At 39.9% G+C, this 409-nt stretch overlaps 1 protein-coding gene across 1 annotated transcript in view; it reads right to left on the bottom strand.

Moving 5' to 3' along the window:
• Positions 1 to 374: 374 nt before the first annotated feature.
• VN2R542 (vomeronasal 2 receptor 542) overlaps positions 375 to 409 on the bottom strand; it is a 22,976-nt gene continuing 22,941 nt past the window's right edge. Inside the window, exon 7 of the mRNA NM_001099544.1 lies at positions 375 to 409. This exon is cut by the window's right edge and continues 912 nt beyond it. Within this exon, the coding sequence (NP_001093014.1) occupies positions 375 to 409 (35 nt within the window).

Raw genomic sequence — 409 nt, 5'->3', positions numbered from 1 at the left:
TCCAACCAGAGGAACATGAAAAGAAAAACTGATCACTATGGGGCCAGTTTTCAGATAAGACATACGGGTTGCTTGAAAAGGACAATGTTAAGAAATCTCCTTACTTGAATTTTACAATCTAATTGTGTTTCTGGTCAACAAAACCTGGGTCTTTGGTTAAGGGTTTCTAAACAGCAGGTACAGGTGGTTCGGTTTCCCTGCCATGCAGAGCTATGCTTAAACCCTGCAATAAAGTTGTCTTTCAGTTCCCACAATTGAATAAACTTTTTCACAGAAAGAATTTGGACGTCTACCATAACTGAATTGAAAGGAAACTAAACTAGCCCCAGAATAGAGCCACAAGATGGAGTCAGTGATGCACTGCATTCCCACAATTAACTACTTGCTATCCTAATCCCCTCAAATTCTC

This window comes from Monodelphis domestica, chromosome 3 (assembly GCF_027887165.1).
Source record: "Monodelphis domestica isolate mMonDom1 chromosome 3, mMonDom1.pri, whole genome shotgun sequence".
Lineage (NCBI taxonomy): Eukaryota > Metazoa > Chordata > Mammalia > Didelphimorphia > Didelphidae > Monodelphis > Monodelphis domestica.
The sequence above is the reverse complement of the archived record's forward strand: the minus strand, read 5'-3'. Positions and strand labels throughout refer to the sequence as shown.